Source organism: Amblyomma mixtum, chromosome 5 (genome assembly GCF_055824585.1).
Source record: "Amblyomma mixtum isolate Tamu chromosome 5, ASM5582458v1, whole genome shotgun sequence".
NCBI lineage: Eukaryota > Metazoa > Arthropoda > Arachnida > Ixodida > Ixodidae > Amblyomma > Amblyomma mixtum.
In genome coordinates this window covers 45,288,794-45,308,077 of record NC_143016.1, presented here as the reverse complement: position 1 = coordinate 45,308,077, position 19,284 = coordinate 45,288,794, and the positions used below count along the sequence as shown (strand labels likewise).

The window sequence follows — 19,284 nt, the reverse complement described above, 5'->3', positions numbered from 1 at the left end:
AAAAAATGTCGCGGGTTGCGTGTGTGTGTGTGTGTGCAGGCGGTTACCGGCGTGCGCGAGCCGCCGTGCCCCTGTTCGAAGAAGCCGAGGAAGAGGCCGTTCCACGCACGCACAGTTGACCTCGTGACAGCGGTGTGTGTGTGCTTGAAGGACCACCGCCGCAGCCGCGCCGGGAATCATTCGCCCCCCTCCTCCCAGAGGTTCGGTCTTCACCCGCTAACCGGCGAGCGCTGTGGCGAAGCGCGAAGGCGCGCTCGCTCCGGTGATGTTGCTGTAACGTTCGCGAGAGAAGGAAGCTTGTTTTTGAGAGGGGTGCGGGTCGAGGCTTGGAGCTGATCAGCTGATTGTGGCCGATTCCCTTCGACTGTTATGGAGTCGCGGTCGGCGCATCGTGGTTTGTATCTCCGCTGTGGAGCATTGGCGCTTCTACGCTGTCGGAAACAGGGCTGCCTTCTTAGTACGTTGCACTGTTAAAAATCGCGCAGTTTGTGGCCTGCGCCGGATTTTAAGATTCTCCCGGCTATCAGGCGCAGGTCGAACCATACTTGACCGATTGAGTCACGCGCGCTGCATTATGACGTGTTTTCTGTCCGGCTTTCCTTAATGTGAACTTGCCGCGTTTACGGCCGCAGAACACTCATGAAATGCATTTTACTAGTGTCATGATCCACTGTCACGGTATCCAGTAACTTGCTTTGTTTTTCGTCTATCTGCGCCGTATTGAACAACTGGTGCAGCCGTTATTAAATGAAATTATGGAGTTTATTCACAATGAATTCTAACGTTGAGCTCTTTCTGTCTTGTTCTTTGCAGGTCTATTAAAGCATTCCGCCAAGTGCTGTACATCGACCCAGGTTTCCCGCGGGCCAATGAAATCCACCTTCGCCTTGGATTGATGTTCAAAGTGATTGCCGATTATGAGTCCTCTTTGAAGGTGAGTCGTACTTCAAGCTGCTGTTTTTTACCAGCTTCATTACGTTGCTTGTTGCTTGTTTCGTTACGTGCATTGTGAATGCTTGCCTTGTGCTGTTGCATGCACTGTCATTCAGTGCATGCATAATGTTGGGGCACTTTTTACCAGTCGAGGTCAAAGGCACAGCTTTTGAAAGATAGTACATAGGTTTCAGATAGCACAAAGTCCTTTTAACCTGTAGCAGGAGCAGCTGTCACGACTCCTAGTGACCACACTTTTCTGGAGTATGGAGGTGCAAATGTGCAGCAGTTAGATGAGACCCATTTTTGTTTTCTCTTTGGTCTTTTCAGCACTTTCAGCTGGCACAGAGTGACTCAAGGCCCAGTACCTTCTCTAAAGCTGACGGTGAGTCCTAGTATATGGGTCGCTTAGTATACCTATGCAGCTTTATCACTCAAGTCAGACTTGATAAAATTTTGTTTTTATTAGATTAATGCTCATGGCTGATGGTGAGTCCTAGTAAAAGGTTGCCTAGGCTGCATATACCCAATATTTTTATATCGTTTAAGTCAGACGATAAAATTTTGTTTTTGTTTGGGTAATATTACTACTAATGGTAAATAGTGTTTTGATATTAGTTAGCAGTGCTTGCTATCTTTTGCTATGTGTTACTTTTATTGTGGGAGTTATTGTTGAGAAATTGTCGAAAGGGATGTGACTATACTATCATTACACTGCTGTTGAGGAATGTGTGTGGGAAGGGGGCCAACACTGAGTCAGGCACTTATAGTCTGCCTCCTGGGTCAGTGTTGCTGTCCAAATAAAATACTTCTACTAGATATCACTAAAGTTGTCATCACAGTTTTAGTTCTTAAGTGTATGGCTATCTGGTGGCACATGCATTCAGATGACTTCTGGTGCTACTCGGGGCTCATGTTCACCTCATGAACAGGTATCGTATGAGTAGCAAGCATTTGAGCTCTATTGAATTAACTTTTACGGCATTTTTCGTGCTTCAATAATTATGCTTAGTGCTACAAATGCACCTTAGTGCAGTTCTCCATCTTCTCTAGTTGCATTGTGAACCAGTTGCTGTTTTAATCCAGAAAGGTAGAGTGTTCCTGTTTGATTGTTCTGCTAGAAATTGTAAACACCATTGAAGTGTTGCATGCTAGCTTAGCTACTAGGAACGTTGCTTGTAAGTTAGAAGTCAGCCAAAAGCTTATTTGAAGATAAAAAACGTTATTTGTGGCATTTTCCTAAAAATCAAGCAAAAAATTCATGTAAGGTTTATGTTATCACTGTATCTGTCTCTTGCAGTACGTTTTCACATCGCTCATGTGCTGGAAATTCAGGTATGTATTGTCTTTGTTATTTACAGATCAATACTGTATGAATGCTAAAGTCCATACATTTTTACACAAACCCTTTTTACCAAGGCTTGCTCGATACTTCTGCATCACTTTTTAGCTCCTAGTAGTTGGGCTTGTTTAGCTACTTGCAGTTGAAGTTTAGTATATGTCCCATATCTTTTTATTATGTCCATAACCTTTCTTGTGCTAGTGACCACGAATTTTGGATGTACAGTTCATAGCTGTATGTTATTTAAAGATGCATGCAGTTTATATATGATCTTCGGTTAATGCATTTATTACCCTTATTGCACTAAAAGAGGTGGCACGCTCTGTCAGGTGTCTGTTACCTGTAAGAAATGTTTGGTGCTCGAGTATGTTCATGGCAGCTGTTCGTGTTGCTGAGTGCATCATTATGCTTTTGTGTCCAGGGAAAGTACAAGCAGGCAAAGGAGGCCTACGAGCAGCTTCTTACTCTGAAGGACCTCAGTCGCACAGTGAGGGCGGAAACCTTGAGGCAGCTCGGTATGTACCCTTGGGTCACTGTCACCTCGTCATTTGATTTATTATGTGAAGCATATTAAAGGGAGACTGAAGCACTTTTTTTGAAAATCAGGCTGGCAGCGGCGTCCTATAGTTTGTCATGCTGTATACTGGAATATCGCATTCAAATAACGTAAAAACAAGCGCGAATTGCCTTTTTTAGCCGAAACATGCGGCCTGTGCCGCGGGGCACGCCGCGCGGCGCGCCGCCGCCCGTGATTGGTCAAGAGAGGTCGTGACGTCACTCTGAGGACTGGAGAAGCTGCCGATGCGGATCCGGCGCTGCGTTGAGTGCAGATGGCAGCTTTCCGTGTCGTTGTAAAAGCGAATACGGCAACAATTTTTTTTTACTGACCTCCGAAGAAAAGGATGCTACAGTTTGCTCATTCCACGTATCGCCTGAAACCGAAAAGACACAAGCAAAAAATTCTACGCCTAGCACAAGCATACGCCAGCATCAAAGACGCGATGCAGACCATACGTAAAAGGTGCCAGCACAACCTCGGCTCGTATTCTCGGAAAGGAAGAGGTGCGAACAATACTCCAGTCAATTACCACCACCGACGCCTCCTGGCTCGCCCGGAAGAGCGTCATCCTAAAGAAAAGGCCCAAAGCACTGTGTAGAAAAAATCCTGTTCGCAGTACCCGGCGTTGCAGGTTGGGGCAAGAAAGTATTTCAAGAAAACGATGAAGGAGCACAAAGTTGATATCAAAATTAGCGAAGCGCAGTGGCCAAGCACTGCGAGGCATGTGACCACAGGATAGTGACGCCATCATTGTGCGCTGGAAACCAAGCCAAATACGCGCACAAGGCTGCTGCTTCACTCGTGGCGCGTTCAGCAGATGCCAGAAAATATTAATCGCTGCCTCGGAAACGTTCGCCCTTCCTAGATTTGCAGTTTACGTTCAGTGAAGTAGTTGCCAACTATACGTGTGTTTAAAAGCCAAACTAGCTGCAACTCGCCCGCTGCGACAACTTGATGAAGAAACCGAGTAAGGTTGCGGTGTTTTTTTGCAAAAACTCGGTTGGCATTCATTTCTCTCATAAATTTGCATCCGAAATCAACGTCGAACGCTTTCATTTTAATCGCTTAGCTGCGATTAAACGAGATGCCTCATATGAAGAGCTTCGATGCTTGCTTGCTTTGCTTTATTGTGCTTTGCTCTGCTTGTCTGGTTGCTTGCTTGCTTGGACACGTCGAACCGAGTATAAAATCACTAACCGAGCCTTGCTGAGCACGTCTCAGGTGGTCTGGCCGCACCTAAGCTGAGGAGAGCAACACATGCTTAAGCCTCTACAAGGTTTCTTCAGGGGCTAAGTGAGCATGTTTCTACTTTTAAAAGAGGCGCTTCTTCGGAATGGTGACACGCCTCTCATGCGCGAGAAGATCGAAGGAACTGTGTCATGGTTCAGCCGCGCCTTTTCGACACAAATCTCCAGAGGTCACATTAGGGACAAGCTCTGCATGTAGCCGCTCTTACTAAAGTGCTTCGCGCAGAGTGGGCTTGCTTTGGTCAGCTTGAATTCTTCGTCACAGCAGCGAGCGCTTGCGCTGCGAGCTTATGATCTTGCGAAAAACAGTGGAAGACGACACACTCTCGGCCGTATTTGTTCATGGACACGAACGCAGAGTAGTACCTCGTGTTGAATCTGATTCTCAAGGTCGGCTGACACGCTTTGTACGTCACAACGCACGGAGCACGAGAAACAACGCGCGCTGAAAGTTCGCTCGGGTGCGCCGAAGTATCCCTGGCTCCTCAACGTGACGTCACGTTGGCCGACATGGACGAGGTTTCCCTCTCCGCTGTCCTCCTCTCCTACGCTCGCGCGGGACGCGGGTGATTTGAACATCGCGTTTTTAATTGGTGATTGCGCCACTGGTTTAGCCAAAATAGGAAAAATAATTTCACACACGTGATCAGCAATCACACTACTTCAAAACCCTAAAAAATTAGCTGTTTCGAAAACCGCCTCAGTATCCCTTTAACGTAGGTTTCGGGCCTTCGCACGACGCCCGGCGGTGGCCACCATTGACCTTGAAGTGAGATCACATGATGTGACGTCACGTGATGACGTCACACTGGCTGCAGATGGGGCCTCATATCGCGCCGTCGGACATCGTCCGGCGGAGGCCTTCACGCTTCGGTTCGCGCCGTCGCGCGCGACGCGGCGGCGGCGCCACCATCGCTGCATCACGTGATATGTGACGTCACGCCAGGGATGAAGTGGCGCGCGCCCGACGTCGCGTCAGTCTCTGTGCCCGCAACTGCGCCAGCGTCTTTGCGCCGGGCGTGTATGCGGTCAAGATGCCTCCAAACGCTAAGGACATTAATAATAAGAATGCAAAACGAAGGCTGCTTCGCATCCACTGGGCTTAACCTTGATAAGCCTCCAACTTTTTTTTATGATAGTGGGGCAGAGTTTGTAGAGGCCCTTGAAATCCCTGAATACCCTTGGTTAAAAAAAAAAAAAAAAAAGACTCTTCAAGGGCCCTTGGAGGTCCTTAAATTTTTATGTAGTCCTCGAATTCCTTGGAAAATTTTTGATTGATCTGGTTTAACTCTAGAAAGCAAGGCTGTATGGTGACTAGGAGTGCCCCTTAGCAGGAGCAATGGGAGACGGGGAAAGGATGGTCAGAACTCTGAAGTGATGGTCTGGCACCCAGCCGACCCAAGGTCACGAGTGGCCACCTTTCTCGCTTTCTCTGACAGGCTATAAATCCTTCAAGACACGCTTTCTGCTCGTTTTCCCCTCTTTGCTCTTTTTTCCCGTATGTGTTTTCTTGTTTCCCTAGGCTGTCCTCATCTTGTGCAAAGAAACTATTATAAATAAAAGGGTCTGGAAGCGGAACCCATCGAGAGTGCTTGGTTTGCTTGAGCATCGTTCAGTGGGTTGCTTGTTTTTCTGGTCCTCCTCTACCTGTCTTCCACTGTTCTGTGTGAGAGGCACGCTCCTGTTCTCAACTCCAGTTATGCTGGCCTTGAAGCTATTCAGCACAGTCAGTGTCTAGGCACCATTTTGCTTCTGTGCTTTGTGGTGTGTGGTGCAAATTAGAATGCCATGCCGGGTTGGAAATGCACGTTCCAGCCTACCTGGCTTGAGCATGTGGATTATGGTGGGTGAGTAAGAGCGAACTTGAGCAATCCGTGTAAGGTGAAGTGCATGCTGTGCCACGATTGGTGTGACGACACCAATTGGCACTGAAAAGTCACTTGAAAAGTTCATGGCAAATCTCTAGGTCAGCAACATGCAGAAGCAGCTATGCTATTGGAAATTTCAAGGGTGCTGGGAAACAGTCACCTGAAATGCCTGCATGTGATCGGGAGGATGCAGCAGAAACTCGGAAAACGAAAGCACTGGAGTTTGAGAACTTGTCTGAAAGAAAAAAGAAAAAGTAATACTTCATAAGATGCTAAAATCTTTGTGGGAGTTGGCAGATACTCTCTTCTAGGATGCTGAGATTAAATGGCATCTCTCCTTGTCAAGGCTAACAATTTCTGCCTAAACCAAAGAAAAGGAAGCACAGATTCTGGTCATGGCGGGGGAAATCGGAGCTAAGCAGGAACTCAAAAAGGTTTATAGCCTGTGTTACCCATAAAAGATTTCTTGCCCTCCTTGGTTATTGCCCATTTTTTATCGCTGAAATATTGAATTCTGTACGAACCCTGTAGTGGAGTTGTCTGCTGCCTAGTGCAGCATTGCAGGTGCATACCACTATTTTTTCTGTAATGGAGTGGGCTGCAAACATTGCGTCTCCATCATTCGTTCATTTCTGTTCACCCTTTTGAAGGTAGCTCTTGCTGTGTTGGGCTACCTAGCAAAACCAGTTTCTTTCAAGCCTACTACAGCATATGCTTGCCTCCGCATACCAGGTTTTATTTAAACTTCATGTGCCTTGGGCGGTCTAAACTCTTTATTCCAGCATTACAAAGATGTGAGAGTCAAGATTGTGGTAATTTATAATTGAAACAGGCTCTTGAGACATGGGTTAGCTGTGTCTGTGTGAGCGTAAGCCTGTTATGCCACTGAGATGCCTGTGTTGGGCTCCTTGCAGGTTGGATGCACCACACCCTAGAGACATTGGGGGAGAAACCACAACGCCAGGCATACGCACTGCACTGCCTCCAAAAGTCAATCGAGGCTGACCCATCGAGCGGCCAGTCACTCTACTTTCTTGGGCGCTGCTTTGCTAGCATCGGCAAGGTGCATGATGCCTTCATCTCGTACCGCAACTCGGTGGACAAGGCGGAGGCCAACGCAGACACCTGGTGCTCCATAGGGTGCGTTTGCCAATAGGCAACTGCTCAGTGTCGGTTGTTAAGGCCGCAGTTGGGGACAGCACTGGTGGGAATTTTGTTAACTTCAGTAATGAAAATTCATGCAGGCTTACCACTTGGTCAGTGCCAAAGTTGGGACGTGCAGGTTAAAATGTTTCACCTGTGGAAAATTTGTCTAATTGCCCCTGACCTTATCTTCCTCACTTATATACCATAAAACTGATGCTAGATAACATGGCGGATATGGGAAGGGAATGAAATCTTGTTTCTTCATGGTGCAAAGAAGTGCCTCTTAGTGTACATAGCTACAGCAGTCTTGAAACTTGCCTCGCACATGCTTTCCGAGCTTCTTTGTTTTGTCTTGATATGGCTGATTTGTTAAGAAAGGGCTGCTTAGTGTATTACTAGCCTGAAGTTCGAAGTCTCTACTCTGCAGTGGTGCTTAAATGCTAGTTCACATGTGTTCTTGCTTCGTGGCTTCATGGTCCATGTGTGTGATATGCAGAGTACTCTACCAGCAGCAGAGCCAGCCGATGGACGCGCTGCAGGCGTACATATGCGCCGTGCAGTTGGACAAGGCACACAGCCCTGCCTGGACCAATCTGGGCGTCTTGTACGAGAACTGCAGCCAACCGCAGGATGCTCTCAAGTGCTACCTCAACGCTATGCACGGCAGCTCCTCGTCCTCGAGCAATCTGGCCAGCCGGGTCAAGTTCCTGCAGACTCAGCTGAGTGCCGCACCCCCAGCGAGTGTGCAGAAGCCCCGGCAGCTGCCATGCATTGAGGATGCCTGGAACATTCCAATCTCCCAGGAGATGGCCTCCAGGTGGGTCACTCGGCTAGGCTGGCACAGACAGTAGGGTTGTCATTGTCCTCCGCCTCCTAATGTTGTCAGCATCATCATCATCAGCTCACATATGTCCACATCAGGAGAGAGACCTCTCCCGCCGGTCTCCAGCTAACTCTGTCATGCACCCCTGTCCCTGCTGACTTCCTAACCTCGTATTCCCGTCATGCGTCATTTACCATTTCGTGGAATCCAGTCCATTGCCCTAAGGGGCTACTTGTCTATCTGTTCTCCGCAAGGACGTCGTCAGCTCGCATTTTTTCCCAAATTGACTCCACTCTCTTTCTGCGCTCTTGTGCAGGCAAAACAACCAGCAAAATCGAAGCCCCGCTGGCTCGGCCCCGCAACAGCGCACTGGTTACCCTGACCAAGTGGATGGCAACAGTGCCAAGAAGCTGAAGGTGGCCTCGGGCTCGCCTCGAGCCATGACTCCCGGCACCAGTGAAGGGGGGGCGGACCACCGTCCGGCCGTCCCCACGGGTCCGCCGCCACCGTTTTACCTGAGCCAGCAGCAGCTGCAGGTGAGAATTTCCTGCTGGATAACTGTGCAGTCTCAATACCCATACACTCTGTTAAGAAAGCCAAAGCTTGAGGAGCACCACCTTTTCCAGAGCATCGTGACTTGATGCTGAAAGGTGCCACAGTGCGCAGCACTCTATATGTTTTCATTTCCCGAGTAGAGGAAGTAATAGGTCTTTTCGGGTTTTACTCAGCTGTACATAGTGCAGCTCCTCCATAGTGCAGATTTTACGGTGGTGTGAAAGTGCCACAGTTTCTTTAAGACGGTCATGTATTTTAGGTGCTGGGCTACCTGCAAGCTAACCAGGAGACTCTCAACCCCCAGCAGCGCATGCTGCTGCAGCAACTGCAGCAGCAGCACCGGGCCATGCAGCAGCACAAGCAGCAGCTGCTCCTGCAGGTGTGTCCTGAAGGCAGAGCTTCGAAGGGCTGTTGTTCAGACATGTTCTGCGTGTTTTGCATGTGCTCCATTTCTTAACGCATAAAGTACAGTCTCGCACTTAACTTTGCGATTTTTGTGTATGAAAAAAAAAAAAATATTGTCTATCTTAGCCAAAGTGGTCTCTCTGGGTCATAGCAATGGCTTTGATTTGTTACACAGTGGGTCAGCAATCAAGCATTTTGACAGCTGTCCAGTAAAGGAAGAAGTTCTGTCATTATCCTCATTTTGAGACAAAGTGTCATGTTATTAATTCAGAAATGCATCCTCAGCCTCTAACTTACATTTTCTCAGTACGCAAAAAGTTGCTGGTTTCTGCATTCTTAGCCACAAGGATTCTGTCTCATCTGTCAGGAGTTCACAAACATGGAAGTTTATCGCTTGGAATGCACTAACTAGATGGCAGCTCTATAGTCGACACAGTCATTTGCATGTTTACATGCAGTCTGCGGCATAATGTCTATTTTGATTGTGGTCACCTAAAATGCGTGAAAAAAATTGGCAGGGGCTTAGCTCTGCTATGCCAGGATATACGTAGCGTAAGCGGCTAACTCCTCGGGGTCTGAGGAATTGAGGTTTTCCAGTCTTCTCCGCCGACTGGCAGCAGCTCGACTCTCTTTAACATCCATTTAGAGTGCACTACATCGACCGCATGTCCCGCGCATTATATATGCATGGTGCGCACACGCAGTAGCGCGTGGCAATCGTAAACACAGCAGCGGGTGATGCAGTTGCGCCTCTCGTGACATCATGCGGCTGCCGCGCATGTGCAGTGTGGTTGGCGTAGAGGGCACGGGAAGCTCCTTCCAACCCGTGTAGTGTAGCTTGCACTCAAAACAGCTTCTATTACTCGTGTAAGGACCGCCCCTGTTAAAGGGGCTGCGAAACACTGCGTGGGGAGATACCGGCTATACTTCAGGTGGCTTCTTTATGCCTCACAGATGCTGACTTAAATTAAAAGCATTACAGGAATCGATGCACAGGAACGGGAGTTATTCAGTGAAGAAATTTCAAAATGCAAGCAAACAAAACGCTGCCCTCAACTCGATTTTGGCGGGGCTTCCCACTCCTATTTCGCTCTCCCAATGACGGCACCTGGCGCAACCAATCAAAACAGCCAGCCAGAGCACGTCGCGGAAGTTTGTACTCCATGGTTGCCTGCTCTCTGTAACTCGTTCTTGCTGAGACTGGCAGCGTTGTTTCCATGCCAGAGCGCCCCTGGTGGTGTATTTTTATTTTACTTGCTTTGCAGGGCTTTTATTTAAGACGAACAAGTTGTTTTTGTTGATCTAATATAAAACGCAGACAGGTGACAAAATGTGTCTCTATTTATTCACACAATTTGCAGTATATTTACTGCTTGTCCGGTCATCAAGCTTGCGCCAGGTGATGTCATATCCGCTGCTGAAAACCCGCCACTGTGTGGCGACACCATCAGAGCCATGAAGTTGTTTTTGGGAGGACATTAGGACATTAAAATATTAAAAAACGGAATGTACGCGGTATTACCGACGCTAATAGCACCATTATAACTCACTGTCTGCAATCAACAGGCAAAACAGTTAACTAAGATTGTGTTTCTGGGCCCCTTTAAGGGCCGCACCCCCAGCTTGGCAACCGGTAATCTAGGGGGAAAAAGAAGTCAGCCGTAAGCACTGCTTCATGTGTGCATAATTTTGCCCACGTGGCACATTACGCTGGTGGCTGGTAGACGATAAATGCCTGCGGCACTCTGTACAACCGTGCACATGTCGTCCTGTGTGCCGGACTCCACTTGGAGCCAGGAACAACATGTGGTGCCTCAGCGCTTTGTTGATTTTGGATCAGGCAGGCTTGGCATGAAAACAGTGAAGGGGATGGGTGGAAAATAAGTACTGCTCTAAAAAGTGGCTGTGGTACTTTCTTCTTTTTATGTTGCCCAATTGTAAAAAAACTCTCTTCTAGTATGGATGCACCACTCATCTGATACTCTTAGCTTTAGTTCTTCTCAGTTGTGCATAAAGTTCTATGGGAACTCCTTTCCTGCAGGGCTTAGTTTGATGCATATCTTGCTTTTTCTTTTCAATATTTTCACTCTTCCTTATTTTTTATCTTTTTTTTCTCATGTTCTGCAGAGGTTCACCTACACATGCTTCCCTACTGTGCATGATAAAGTCAGTGATTGGCTTAAAGAGGAACATGGCTGAAAGGAAACCTTTCTTTACATCCTTGTGTGACCAGTGCTCCTCTCCCCATTTCCAGAGGCAGCAGCAGGTGCAGCAGCAAGTGCAGCAGGTTCAGCAGGTTGCTGGGGCCTTTGCTGCACCCCCTCGCCCATACGGGACCCCGTATGCCATGCCCGGCAGCCAGAGGGCCAATGGTTATACACCACCCCAAGGTGGACAGGGCACTACTCCGGCCAACTACCGTGTCATGCAACCGCAGGTAGTCTAACTAGTCGAACTAATTTAACTAGCAAAAATCTCACTGACGAAACCGTTTATGGCCTGTGTGGGCATGTGCTGCATTTCTCAGCCTTTGTCAGACGTGTGCATGCCACTACACACGTCACCAGAGCAACTCAAAGCCATGTGGTGCAGCTGCCATCAGAGCTGTGTGGATGCAGTGAAAGACCAGCTACGAGGCTTGGAGTAAGCAGCATATGCTTGCATATTGATTGGCCTGTGTACTTTTGAAAAAGAAGTGTGCCTGCACTGTGGTCAACATAATATGGAATGCCTACTTTGCATTCAGAAGTTGTCCTTGCACTCGCGCCACATTCATAAAGGTGCCCTGAGTCTGCTTCATCAAGACGAAGGCTTGGCTGTCATTCAGTGGGTTCAGTGCTTGCAGAAAGAGGGTTTTGATTGATTGTTAACTGGGTGTCTCCTGTCATACAGAACTGCACTGTGCACTGAGCCCTTTTTTCGGTGAAGCAACTTTGTATGCAGTACTTTTGGCGAGCATACATTTCAGATGAACCATTTGCCTAATCGTTGAGGTGTCACAGAGCATCTGTTGGGGCTATGCCTCTGTCTGCAGCAGTTGTCAGGAGCAGAGGAAAAGTACTGTGTTAAAAAATACGGAAAGGTATAAAGGGCTCTCAAAACTGTTGCTGTTCTCACAGTTGATATATTTGTCGATGCTAGAAGCGTGTCCCACCAGGCATCGTGTCCAGGAGCACCGCCGCAGTGCCGAAGGAGGAAGGAAACGTGGGCCAGAGACGGGGAGTAGGGGAAGTGAAGGAAAAACGCTTTATACACTTATTTACATTATTTACATAGAGCGGGACTGAGAATGGCTCTCAGTGGAAGGGGAACGTCTTCGTCAACCGTAGTCGACTGGAGCTAGCAGGCTTCTCGGCCACACTCACGGCCGAGTTAAATATCGTCCGGTTTCCCCAGATCCCTGGCTGGGGAATAATGGTCGACGAGCACTGTCCAATCCGATGGACCGAAGGGGACGTTCTTGTCACCACCCACGGCTGGGCAGGTGCGAGCTTTTCCACTCTCCCACAGCTGGGCCGATGAGAGGGGGAGAATGCTGACTCATCCAGCACTGCGGGAAAGGAATCTCCCGAAGTCCTCCAGCAGGGGAATGAACTTGCCTCCCCGCCGATTGCCCAGAACGCGAGTCGGGGACACAGAATTCTTCAATTATCCGCCAGCGTGACCGGCGCCGCCAGGTCGCCTCCGCATTCACGGTGGTTGCTCGGACAATAGCTCCTGGGCCTCGCCTGCCTTCGTCGCCGCTGCACTCTGCTCAAGGAATTTCGCTGGGATTACTGCTGACAATGGCCTTTGACATTCCTGCTACACTAATCCGCTGAGGCTCGGAGGGGCATTCCAAGCATCCAACTTCCCATGGTCGTCGCGAGGTTGTCGACCTCGATGAATGTTCACGGTAGCTGCATGATCGGGCCCACGTGGTCCGAGTGGACACAGGTGTGACGGGAACACACAAAGAGAGTTAAGGGGGGGGGGGGGGGGGGGTAGAAACATAACAGCACGTCCGCCGCCCGAAGAGGTCTCGTAGTGGTTGCAGCCAACGCTGCTGCGCGCAGAGACCTGGAGTTGTGTCCGTTCGGCCTTTGGTCACAGCTGGGCCCAAAGGTTCTTCTTGCTTCGTTGACAGCTGTAACGAGCTCAACCAGCAAAGTCCAAAGCCCAACAAGCAGAAAGCGCCAAACTGACTTCAAGAACCGCCAAGCTGTTTTCGGTCAACAAAATCTCTTTAGAGAAAATGAGCTGTAGCGTGAAATTTACGTCCTCCTCCGAAAGTTGACATGTTTGACCAAACCAGAATACACAGAGCTTGTTTAGCCAAAAGGGAGGAAAATTTTCTAAAATTTTGGGGGGGGTGCCGTAGCACGGTTTATGTCACAGAAAGCCACCGCCCGTGAGAGCACGAAGGGAAGGTGGAGCTGCTGAACACACATACAAAACAGACAAAAATGATTCCCGCTAAAGCAAAAAAAAAAACAAAATACAAATTTGCATAGCGGATTAACGTCTGGGGAGTCAGGAAAGGGCATTACACGGGAGAGCTTCGGCTGAGGCCATCAGCGTTGTCATTACCTCGCAATTTTCTGAAACGCATGTAAACTGAGTCCCGCAATGCCAAGCTCCAAAATTTCGCTCTCATTTTTGTATCAGAGTTAAATGAACAAAAAAAAACAAAAAACAAGCATTAAACTCAATATGAGATTATGCGTCATATCCGCCCCTTGCGCAGCCGCGGTCCGACAGCTGCTTTAGCAGATGAGACATTGCATAATGCTAGGAATTTCAGCTTGCATTTCTGTACAGGAGAGTTAAATGAACAAAAGAGACAAGCATTCAACTCAAGAACGGGTTATTCCTCGAACCCGCCCGCAAACAGCGGTGCGACTCAGGGAATTTACTGGTTCCTATTTTTCAGCCGCCCCCTGCGCGGCCGCGGTCCGATAGCTACTCTAGCAGGTGCAAAATTACACAAGGCTAGGAACTTCAGCTTGGGACCCTGCACTGTTCTTCGTCCAAGTCTCGCGGTTCTGAAGTTTAGCTGACGCTCAGAAAGCAGAATGCGAGAAGGGAACGAACGAGTGCGAATGCCGTGCCAGCGAATCCGCCTCTCCCGGATTGGGTTCGCGCGTTGCGTCCCCTTAGCCTGTGTTCCCTTCATGCGGTGCGTGCGATCTCTTGAGCGCTGAGGTGCCAAATTGGGGCGGTTACACGGCTGTTCGGTTTTTCGTGCAGTAGTCAACATGAGCCGCACTTTCCCCTTCATTAACATTCCCCGTTTGGCCACCTCTATACGCTGCCGCTCTGTGGAAAACCTGGCTGTTGGTTTGCGTGGCGCGTCACTAGGAATCGCGAAACCGTCGCAGGCAAAGTCGCTGGCGTTCGCCTCATCATCAGTTTGTAATCCAGCCTGCTCTGGCTCACTACCGTCAGAGTTTATAAGGCTTACAGGGCCACGTTTGCCCTCTTCACCCGCGTGCTCTGCTGGCTCTGCGAATTCTGGAGCCTTCGAACTGGTAAGGACCTGCGCAGCATTATCTCCAAAACAAAGGCCTTTTTCTTTGGGCAGCATATCCAAGCGATTTGATAAAATCGAGGGATACTGCATAGGCAGGTTTTGGGAGACGGCTGCCTTGGTCAGACGCAGCTCGAGCGGGCTCTCGTTCGCGACGCGGGCAGTAAGTTGGTCGTGTTGGATACCTTTCCTATCCTTATACTGGCGGTACAGCAGGCCAGAACGGAACTGGAAAGGTATGTTCTTCCGTGACACACCTATGTCACTTTGGTGACTCAAATTTTGTACGGTTTGGTCTTTCTCTTGCTCAGCGGTGAACGTTTCTCTGTCCACACGAAGGAGTTCGAGAAAGCCATCCGAGTGGGGTAACACAAGATTGGTATTCAGTTTCTCACCTAGCCCCAACTCATCACTTGCGCCTGCTTCGAAAGACTCACTATAGCCTGCACTACTGTCGGTACTCTTTACCCCTGTGCTATAAGTGAGTAAGTCCTGCGCTGGCTCGTCATTAGGTAGCGCGGAGCCGTCACAGCTTAAGTCGCCGGCGTTCGTCTCATCCACAGTTTGTAACAAAGCCTGCTCTAGCTCATCACCGTGAGAATTTACAGGCTTCGGGCTTACAGGTTGAGGTTTGCCCTCTTCAACCACGTGCTCTGCTGGCGCCGCGACCTCACGAGCCTTCGAAATGGTAAGGACCTGCGCAGCGTTATCTCCAAAACAAAGGCCTTTTTCTTTGGGCAGCATATCCAAGCGATTGCAGAAAATCGAGGGATACTGCAAAGGCAGGTTTTGGGAGACGGCTGCGTTGGTCAGACGCACCCCGAGCGGGCTCTCGATCGCGACGCAGGCAATTGGCAAAGACACGCAGTTTTCATTGACGCATAACTCGTTTTCGGGTGTTCGGTCGCGAGCGGCTGTCGTTCCCTTATCGCTGAACTGATCTTTGTTTCCAAGCAGCGATGAGGCGCATTCCTCGCTTACAGTAGAACTTTCATCTGTCGCGTTCAGCGCGCGACTGCTTTCTGGAGGACTACCTTTTTGCGCTGCGCCTACGCCTATCTGGGTTGCAAGGACAATCTCTGCGGCATCCCGCTTTTCAGCAAACGCTGCGCTCTGGCTTGGAGCGCCACAGTCGCTGTCAGGTGACTGACAACGACGCTCTGTGCTGCAGATTATCGCTTCAACTTCCCGACTGCCACTGTTCTTCTGAGCAGTTAAATTGTGCGTAGCTGACCAAGCGAGGCTCTTTGGCTGGTCACTGACGCACTGATGGGAGCGCTGCCCGCTGCTATCACTTCGGCTTTTAGATACGGTCTGTACACGAATTCCGAAGTATCGGAAGAGGGCACTTTTGGCTTTGTCGTAGTTGCGGGCATCCTCATCGGACAGTCGCGCTAATACGGCAGCGACATCACAAGGGAGGATAGCCAGCAACATCATTGACCATTCGCCCTGATCTAGTTCCTCCTCCGCACATACCTGTTCAAAATTCGCGAGGAACGTTCTGAAGCTCTCGCCTCTCTGAAAAGTCCTCAACCGATCTCGGGCCCTTTTCCGTCTGAGAAATTGAGTCGTACGTATGAGCTCCTGCTGCTCTCGTTCACGTAGTTCCTCGAGCTCAGCGCGTCTCTTACGGCATTGCTCCTGCCATTCTATTTCAACCCTGTCGGCCTTCTCCTTGCGCTCTTTTTCAATCCTGTCAGCCTCCTTCTTAGCGGCTTCCTTGCGGTAAAGGCGTTCTTTTTCAATCCTGTCGGCCTCCTCCTTGCGTTCCTTTTCAACCCTGTCGGCCTCCTCCTTAGCGCTCCTGATTCCCTCCTGAATGACTTCCCAGGTCTCCAAAATTTTGTCTCCCTCCTCCTTAGCACCACATTCCTTAATAGCCTCAATCAGCTGCGGCTTTCTGTGACTTTTCCTGGCCTCAATACCCAACTTTTCACACAGCAACATCAACTCTGGCTTCTTTAGCTTGCTCAAATCCATGGCAATTCTCGAACGAGGACTTTCAAAAATAAGCTGCTACGTGAAATGCTTAAGCGAGCACGTGCAGAAAACAATCTACAGGAAGTGATAAATTTCCAGAGTTATCAAGCCTGGCAGATTCTTAAAGAAAGTCAAGCGCTCACCACTGCTGAAGCCAGGACCAAGCGTGGAAGATCCCGCCGCTGCCAACCAGTTGATATATTTGTCGATGCTAGAAGCGTGTCCCACCAGGCATCGTGTCCAGGAGCACCGCCGCAGTGCCGAAGGAGGAAGGAAACGTGGGCCAGAGACGGGGAGTAGGGGAAGTGAAGGAAAAACGCTTTATACACTTATTTACATTATTTACATAGAGCGGGACTGAGAATGGCTCTCAGTGGAAGGGGAACGTCTTCGTCAACCGTAGTCGACTGGAGCTAGCAGGCTTCTCGGCCACACTCACGGCCGAGTTAAATATCGTTCGGTTTCCCCAGATCCCTGGCTGGGGAATAATGGTCGACGAGCACTGTCCAATCCGATGGACCGAAGGGGACGTTCTTGTCACCACCCACGGCTGGGCAGGTGCGAGCTTTTCCACTCTCCCACAGCTGGGCCGATGAGAGGGGGAGAATGCTGACTCATCCAGCACTGCGGGAAAGGAATCTCCCGAAGTCCTCCAGCAGGGGAATGAACTTGCCTCCCCGCCGATTGCCCAGAACGCGAGTCGGGGACACAGAATTCTTCAATTATCCGCCAGCGTGACCGGCGCCGCCAGGTCGCCTCCGCATTCACGGTGGTTGCTCGGACAATAGCTCCTGGGCCTCGCCTGCCTTCGTCGCCGCTGCACTCTGCTCAAGGAATTTCGCTGGGATTACTGCTGACAATGGCCTTTGACATTCCTGCTACACTAATCCGCTGAGGCTCGGAGGGGCATTCCAAGCATCCAACTTCCCATGGTCGTCGCGAGGTTGTCGACCTCGATGAATGTTCACGGTAGCTGCATGATCGGGCCCACGTGGTCCGAGTGGACACAGGTGTGACGGGAACACACAAAGAGAGTTAAGGGGGGGGGGGGGGGGGGGGGTAGAAACATAACACAGTGTAGTCTGTGCCAAGTCATCTTTCTTGATGCTTTATGCAGCTATTTGTGTATTAAACAATCTCTAATTTACAACTTTCCTGTATCCTCCTCCCTTCTTGGTTTTTTTCCTTTTTTTCCTGGCAGCGAGGGTTAACCTTGTGTGGGCAACCCTGAGTTGCGTCATATTTGGTTATAGTTAAGGTGTACGGCTGGCATGGGCAGGACTTTCTTTCAAGTTCCTGTCGCGTCCCCTTGTTGGACTCCATGGTGGGTGGCTGGCACCGTGACCGAAGAGACTAAATTTTTTATGGCTCCCCCCCTTTCCAAACCTGATCGCTCTCTCAAAAGAGGGCGGAACAAAGCAGCAGACTTTTTCACGAAAAAGAAACCAACTTTCATAAAATTTCATGTTATACACAGTAACTGTGAAGAAAAGCAAGCCCGAATCATATCCCCATTTCTTGTTACCAAATGCTTAACAGATGCCTTAGGGCCTGGCTACAAGGTATCCAAAATGTGCAGCGGCGACCTACTCCTTGAACTACGCGAGAGCATCCAGTGCTCGAAACTCGCAAACATTGCTTCTGTAGGGGACATCTCTGTCTCCGTCACTCCCCACCGATCCCTCAACTCAGTCAAAGGCGTTACAGTGAAAGCTCGTTAATTCAAAACTCGATAATTCGAATTTTCGGATAATTCAAACTACACTACTTGGTCCGGCCAAGCTCCATAGAGATCTGTGTATAAAAAAGCCCATTAATTCGAAAGCGAGTCGGTTCCGTTATGGATAATTCGAACTACGCGCCACCGCGTCTGGGCGGCTTGGCACACAGCATGTGGCCAAAAAAAAAAAGCACCTCCTCCGCATAGTTAGAGGCTGCGTAGGTCCTAAACGGGGACAGAAGATTGAACTAGATAAAACCATGGAAGAGTGGGTAAAGCCGGCCGCCGCGCCAGTGATGGCGCGGCGGCCGGCGGCACCGGTGGGAAGGGGTTGGCGACCGCGCTGGCGGCTGCCTACCCTCTTTTCCGCGCAACCTCGGGAACTCGCAACTAAATGCTCGTTAATTCGAGCCCTGTTAATTCTAAAATACGGATAAGCACTGTCAGCGCGGTCCCAGCCAACGCCCATGAAGGCTATGCTATGACTTCGGAGGACCGGCGCTACAAATTACGAGTGTCGTCCATGCTTCCACCCATCGGTCGGTCGCCAACGGAAGCACGCAAGCACGCGCTCACCCGCGAACAAGACGCCGGCACAAGCGCTGGCACTCTGCCAAAGTTCGCTTCCCCCTTGCTGGAGCTAACGTCAAAAGTGATGTTATCGCTGCCCAGCATCTTGGCGCGCCGCCAAGAAATGCGTTGGGGGCCGTGACGGTGCTGAAAACGAGGCTTGCACAACCGAACAAGCGCTGGCACTCTGCCAAAGTTCGCTTCCCCCTTGCTGGAGCTAATGTCAAAAGTGATGTTATCGCTGCGCAGCATCTTGGCGCGCCGCCAAGAAATGCGTTGGGGGGCCGTGACGGTGCCAAACGGAGGGAAGCGTTAACGACTGACGCTTTTTTTTTTTCAGATTCTTAGGCAAAAATCGGGGGCGGGTGGGTTCATTATGTGAGTGGGTTCGTTACCCGAGTAAATAGCCTACATACACCGTAGTGCAAATGGTTCTTGTCGGTTTTTTCGCGGCCATTCGATAATTCGCACATCGGATAATTCGAACGTTTGTCCCGGTCCCGTGAAGTTCGAATTAACGAGCTTTTACTGTATCTCAGAGGCTGACTTTATCCACCTAGCAGCAACCGAAATGCTTCAAGGACTCTCCGATCAGAATGTAATTGACGTCCACAGGATCAAAAT

The 19,284-nt window shown here is 49.7% G+C and overlaps 1 protein-coding gene across 8 annotated transcripts in view; it reads left to right on the top strand.

The window, feature by feature from the left end:
- The window catches only part of Utx (Utx histone demethylase), a 113,574-nt gene that overhangs the window by 69,100 nt on the left and 25,190 nt on the right, over positions 1 to 19,284 (top strand). For all 8 annotated transcript variants that reach the window (XM_089544253.1, XM_089544257.1, XM_089544256.1 and 5 more), the window contains 9 exons: positions 814 to 934; positions 1,264 to 1,318; positions 2,234 to 2,268; positions 2,697 to 2,790; positions 6,864 to 7,089; positions 7,592 to 7,912; positions 8,235 to 8,454; positions 8,733 to 8,852; positions 11,133 to 11,315. In XM_089544253.1, coding sequence (XP_089400379.1) covers positions 814 to 934; positions 1,264 to 1,318; positions 2,234 to 2,268; positions 2,697 to 2,790; positions 6,864 to 7,089; positions 7,592 to 7,912; positions 8,235 to 8,454; positions 8,733 to 8,852; positions 11,133 to 11,315 — 1,375 coding nt within the window. The remainder of the gene's footprint in view (positions 1 to 813; positions 935 to 1,263; positions 1,319 to 2,233; positions 2,269 to 2,696; positions 2,791 to 6,863; positions 7,090 to 7,591; positions 7,913 to 8,234; positions 8,455 to 8,732; positions 8,853 to 11,132; positions 11,316 to 19,284) is intronic.